At 34.7% G+C, this 6269-nt stretch overlaps 1 protein-coding gene across 1 annotated transcript; it reads left to right on the forward strand.

Annotated features, from left to right (window-relative positions):
• Positions 1-208: 208 nt before the first annotated feature.
• LOC116308965 (uncharacterized) lies at positions 209-5339 on the forward strand. The gene is made up of 3 exons (XM_031719486.2): positions 209-417; positions 2575-2793; positions 3469-5339. The coding sequence occupies exons 1-3, from the start codon at positions 336-338 to the stop codon at positions 3720-3722; spliced, it is 555 nt and encodes a 184-aa protein (XP_031575346.2). The 5' UTR covers positions 209-335; the 3' UTR covers positions 3723-5339.
• Positions 5340-6269: the final 930 nt, after the last annotated feature.

The following is a 6269-nucleotide window of genomic DNA, read 5'->3' on the forward strand; positions in this document are numbered from 1 at the left end:
TCAAAACTATTGTTCTACGAACAGTTTCAGCTAAAATATATCAAACATTTTTTCTACAAGACCTCTGAAAAGGCTAAAATATTTTCGAATATACGCGTATGAAAAATGCAAAATTTTATATCTCTGAAATCCCTATTTAGTTCAGAAATATTGGATAAATATAATTCAAAGTTTTCACTTCAGGCTTTATAATGAGGTGAATGACGTCACGAGCTATCAATGTGCTAATATTGGTTTAGCGACTGCATGGTAATCAGATTTTTCTGGCCAAATTTACCTGTCCGATCGAGGATACCTGCCAAAATCTTGAAATTTAATCAAGGAGAGTAACTTGGATGCAAAACTTGGACTTCAAAATGGCTTACGTTTGTTTCGTTACTGTAATCGTTGCTCTGTTAGGGGTCTGTTTACCAATGGGTAAGTTTCTAAAAATCGATCGACCTAACTTTAAGCGTTCCCTTGCAATACACTTTATTAGTTTATCAATTTTTACCACATATAAAAGTTATTCTAGAAACCTTGTGGGTATAATAGAGCTAAAATTTGCACTCCAGCTCCAAGGAATGGCTCTTTCAGCTTGTAAAGAAATTATTCATCTCGAGTTTCCAAAATATCTAACGTTAGAATTTCTCTACAGCGCGATATAAGTCAGTGCATGAGCGTCAATTTAGGACAATTTCTATTTGTCAAATATTTGAAATAGCAAGTTAGTACAAAAATGAGTGAGTACAAATTTGTACAATTATGTAAATTCTTAACCGTTTCAAATCGTAGTAGTTTTGTTTTACTTTGGCAAGCCATATTGAAGTTAAATGCTTACTTGAATCTAATGAGAGTATAGTTTAAATTTTCAATTTTTTTCATTCGATTTTTTATTAAACTGAAGCCGACGAGAGTTCGTTTTTAAAAAGATTTAACATTGAATTTGGTAGAATCTAAAATACTTTATCCTTTTGACTACAAAGAAGAATACAATAGACAAAAGTTTTTTTGTGCGAGTTAGTTGATGCTGATTTTAAGTTTTTATTTCAAAGAAGTTTCTTCACTTTTCTGGGTTTCATTATTAAGAGTCTTTTAACATTTGATTGGTTTCCTTCTTCATTAAGTATATCAGCCCGTAGGTACATATCGACCTCTTGACCGATAAAATCATGCATTGTAGTAAAATTATCGCAAAATTATCATTCAATACTTCTTTAAGGATGTTTTGAATGCAAGTTGTAATCACTTCTGAAAAACATTTAACACGATATGAGTAGAAATATAGACAAAGTTTCTCAGGAAATCAAAATGGCGTCCACATCAAAGTTTAATTATAGTATATTTTGACTTCTCGAGCTGAATGTTTGGTGTTATATAAACAACACGACTGATGATTATGCGTAGAAAACGCGCCTTTTAGAAAGTCTTAGAACTTTTCTTATAATGAAAAATTTATTAAATTCTTTTAAATGGTTAACTGGAAATTATGGTTTGAAGCCGAAAGATTAAAACGCATCGTGGAATTCAAATCATGCCTTCACAACTATTAGTAAACAATAACTGTAGATATTATTTGCTTGCTCAACGTCTGGAACGATGTCTATAGGAATCCAGGCCTTTTTAATTTCCCAAAACTCTGATAATAGAAAAAACCAACTTCACAGAGTCTCTATCTCTCGACTCAATGAAAAAGTTTAAAAAAAGTTTTTTGAGAAGATCGAATGATGATATTTATATGTTAGCATTGCCTTCATTTACCCTTCATGGCTTTTATTGTGCAGCTTTGTTATATAAAGTTAATAAAGAAAAGTTTTCCGTTATCTTTCTAAATTGTGCAAAGCCGTTTTCTTTTTGCTTTTTTTGACGCAGTTAAGTGGCTTTAGAACTAGATATTTTGAAGTGTCTCTCTTAACGTCAAAACAACTTTATTTAGATTGTACTCGATAACTGTGGGAAAAAGAGCTGAACCGTATCCTAATAGGGAGAGTGGTCTCTGAGTGCTTATCAAAGGATTAAACCTAATGCACTATAGTAAAAAATAACACCTGCCCCGGGTGGGGGACACGCAGGCCAAAGTTTTTTAGATCCATTCATTCTTATCAAACTATTGTCCATACAAACTGTCAGATTTGCTCAAAATGCTGAGCTCTATTTTGTCGTCGGCGGAAAGGATGATAAGAGAATGAAATATTTGTGTAGTTTGTTATTTTTTTAGACCACAAACATTAATATGGATCATAGCAACGGTAACTACGGGAGAGCGAAACTATAAATAATTCAGTTCACAGTTCCATGTACCATCTTTAAAGGTAGCTGTGCCTTTGCATCGAAGCGAGACGAACGGTGAGCTTACAGTGATAGAGACATATGAATAATTGTCCAAGGTGTTAAAAAAGGTCTCTACCATTGCAAGCTCACCGTTCGTTTCGCTTCGATGTAAAGGCACGACTACTTTTCGAGATGACGCAGGGAACTGTGAAAGGGACTTGGTGAACCCTTGCCGACGCAGTCAGAAGCGTCTGCGCATGCTCGAGAAACAGTGACCTGACAAAAATACCACAGGTAACCCAGTTTAACTTTTTTCACATACAGTTTCATCTTCGGATTGCTATTCTTGTTTCTCTTACGAATCGGACGAGGAATGCGAGAGTCAGTACAGTCTGAAGAAGATAACCTGTCATGGACAATACGACACGTGTCTGAAGTACGAGATGAAGATTCGAATCCTGGAATCCATCAATGGCAAAGCTAAGTACGTCGTTAACCCGGGGTTCGCAAGGTATTGTGGGCATAAAGAGGACTGCCGTTCAAGTAAGTCACGTGTTTTGTCATTCACTAATTTAACTTTCCCATATTGCATTGCGGTTTTTGTGTGTGTGTGTATGTGGGGGAGGGGGGGGAGGGTGGTAATCAGAAGATATTATGCTGAAAACTGATCAAAATATGTTGTAATTAATGTATCTTAGCTTATTTTAAGAGGAAAGTATTGTGGGAAAAGCAAAAATTACGAATTCTAGTAATGAAAACCTTTATTTAGCGCAAAGTTCACGTGTCATTCCCTTGAGTATTATTATATTCTCTGATTATAAAATGGACCCAGCATGGGTCATTCCATTGAGTATTATTATATTCTCCGATTATAAAATGGACCCAGCATGGGTCATTCCCTTGAGTATTATTATATTCTCTGATTATAAAATGGACCCAGCATGGGTCATTCCCTTGAGTATTATTATATTCTCTGATTATAAAATGGACCCAGCATGTGTCATTCCCTTGAGTATTATTTCATTCTCTGATTATAAAATGGACCCAGCATGTGTTATTCCCTTGAGTATTATTTCATTTCGAAATCGATGCTAGCCTGAGAAACAGAGACCTTAAAACTGGGCTGAGTTTTATTGATGAGCCTGCAGTCCAGACATACAGCGGACATTTTCATCGAGTAATTATTTAATTCTTTGTTACGTTTCTTTTTTTATCTAGCACCTCAGGTTTGTCGCCATACATTCCGACATGACGGAGAAGTCCAAGAATGTAAAATCACGTGTTGTGACGATGACATTGAAAACAGTAAATGTCACGAAACACCGCACTACCCTGGCATCGAGGGCTCAAACAGCATCCTGACATCAAACAACACCGTTGGCAAAGGAGCCCGGGGTGGTCGTGGTACTCGCCTATCAGCTTCTATATGGTTCCTTTTCATGACTGGGGCACTTATCTGGATGTCTGTGTGAGGACTTAAGGGACCCAGAAGTGCAAGTAATGTTATGAAATTGAATTAGTTATAAGGAATCCTACTTAGTTACTAGGCCCTTCTAAGGAGCGGGACGACCTGCGAGATACCCGTTACAAAATCGTAAGTTAAATAATGTTCTATAACGTTCAAAGTATTATAAATGCCAGCCAAATTAATTTCACATTTTTAGGACTCAGTATCGTTGGGCTTATTCTTAAGAGGTGTCGTTTGATTGTGAAAAATTACGTGAGAGAAAACTATGCTGCGTAGTCATGGAGATGGCCATCCCAGCAATGACGTCATCAGCGCTAACTAATTATAATACTGCTCAGCCTCTGATCTTGTGAAGACACATCGTCATATTGTTGCCCATGACAATAGTTACAAATAGTATAGCTCAACATAAGAAATCTTCATGGTAACATACATAACGTTGTATCAAACAGTAATCATGGCTACACTTGACATGTAGTCATGGCTACGCATGACACGTAGTCATGGCTACACAGGGCACGTAGTCATGGCTGCACATGACACATAGTTATGGTTGTGCACACATACCGCGTCTGACTGGAACTCTTTTCACAGTCGTACGACTATCAGCTCTGCTATAAACCAAATTCAAAACCTGACCGATGTGAGGCTTTAAGTTGTGAACAAAGGAATCTGGCGTGATTCGTGACTTTTAAATCACGCCAGATTACTTTGAGTCACGCCAGATCCCTTTGTTCACAACTTAAGCCTCACATCGGTGCGAGTTTTGAATTTGGTCTATACCACGGGCGTAGACAGATTGTCTTTGGGTGCCTCTCTTTTAATTGATCCATATGCTTTCAAAGAAGGGAGAGGGTAGTCTCGAGAAAGGAATGTTTTTTGGGGGGGAGAATATTACGGTTTTCTCCCTTCACCCACCGTACATTTTGTCTACGTCCGGAATAAATGCATGTCATTCAAAAGGAAGTAGATTATTTTTTGAAATGTCATATTTAATTTAATAATTTTGGATTCGAGCCAGAAATCCGTTAGTTTCATGTCGTACGTTTGATTTCTATATTTTTGCTAAGTGCTTGTTTATACCATTGTATTCATTGCCCATTGTATTCATATTGATAATTGATAATAATATCTACCTTATTCTTACCAACTTTCGCGATAAAAAAAAACAGCGAAATTTAACGCGCGCGAAAAAAAAGATTTCGCGAAAATAATTCCGCTGATTATTGCACGTTTTATACTCAAATTTTTTCTTGCAATCTCGAAAATTAATACTTGCGAGATTCGGCTCCCAAATTTTCTCGAAATTAAGTACACGCAAAAATTAGCAAGAATAAGGTAATTTGTCATAGCTAAACGATCGCTTGATTTTTCAAAGTCATTACGATGAATTGCCAGGATTAAAATGCAGTGCGCATGAGCAGAAAATCACGTGCAACAGATAACCTCGTCTCCTAGAGTTTCCCGCCGTTTTTTTTTTTTTTCCTTCGATCATGCGCAGTGCATTTTCTAGTCAGTTGAGCTCTGCAAATCCAGTAAGAATTTTGCTAATGCTTCATACGTAAAGTCAGCATTTTTTATGTATATTTTTAGATAAAATAAACTATGCGAGTTAACTACATTTCCCGAATATGTTTCGTCTCTACATGTAAACGTTCCGTGATTTCAGGCCAATCAATGTTAATATTAAAATTATAAGAAAGAAAAGAAAGGAAAAGAAATGAAATGAAAAATGTGAGAGCTAATCAAAAGAAAGAAAGAAACGAAAAGACATGTACAAGACAAAGAAAAGAAAAAAGAAAGGAAAGGGAAGGAAATGAAAGGAACGAAACGTAACGAAAGAAACGAAATAAAACGAAACGAACAGAAAAGAAAAGGAAAGGAAAGGAAAGGAAAGGAAAGGAAAGGAAAGGAAAGGAAAGGAAAAAGAAAAAAGAAAGAAAGAAAGAAAAGAAAAAAAAAAGTTAAAGAAAAAAAAAGAAAGAAAGAAAGAAAGAAAGAAACGAAGAAAGAAAGGAAGGAAGGAAGGAAGAAAGAAAGAAAGAAAGAAAGAAAGAAAGAAAGAAAAGACATATACAAGACAAAGAAAAGAAAAGAAAATAAAAAGAAATTGTTAATTAATTGAAATTACTAACTAAACTTAACGAAAAACTAAACAAAACGAAACGAAAAAAAAAAGGAAATTAAATTAACATAACAAAAAAAAAAAGAAAAAAAAAGAAAAAAAATTTAATAACAAAAATGATAACGAAGAAAAAAAACAAAGAAAGACAAGAAAGACTAAGAAATAAAGTAATATAATGAGTAAACCAAAAATAAAGGAAAGAAAGAAACTAAAGACAGACTACAAGACTAAAGAAAAAAAATAAAATAAAAATAAAGTTAAGGAATTAGTAAACTAAAACGAACCTTAAGAACTAAACGAAACAAACGAAAAAAAAGCGAAATACAAAAAGGAAAAGAAGAAGAAAAAGAACCAAAAAGTTCAAAAAAAGAAAGAAAATAAAAAACAAATAAAAGACAAAAGAAAAAGAAAGAAAGAAGAAAGAAA

Source organism: Actinia tenebrosa, unplaced genomic scaffold (assembly GCF_029948245.1).
Source record: "Actinia tenebrosa isolate PJP-AT-01 unplaced genomic scaffold, QUT_ActTen_1.0 PGA_scaffold0__85_contigs__length_37466705, whole genome shotgun sequence".
NCBI classification, from domain to species: Eukaryota; Metazoa; Cnidaria; class Anthozoa; order Actiniaria; family Actiniidae; genus Actinia; species Actinia tenebrosa.

Bases quoted from the DNA above. Each gene is read 5' to 3' on its own strand.
- LOC116308965 (XM_031719486.2), top strand. From the start codon at position 336: ATGCAAAACTTGGACTTCAAAATGGCTTACGTTTGTTTCGTTACTGTA. The intron at 418-2,574 runs GTAAGTTTCTAA...TTTCACATACAG, and splicing joins AGGGGTCTGTTTACCAATGG to TTTCATCTTCGGATTGCTAT. The intron at 2,794-3,468 runs GTAAGTCACGTG...TTTTTTATCTAG, and splicing joins TAAAGAGGACTGCCGTTCAA to CACCTCAGGTTTGTCGCCAT.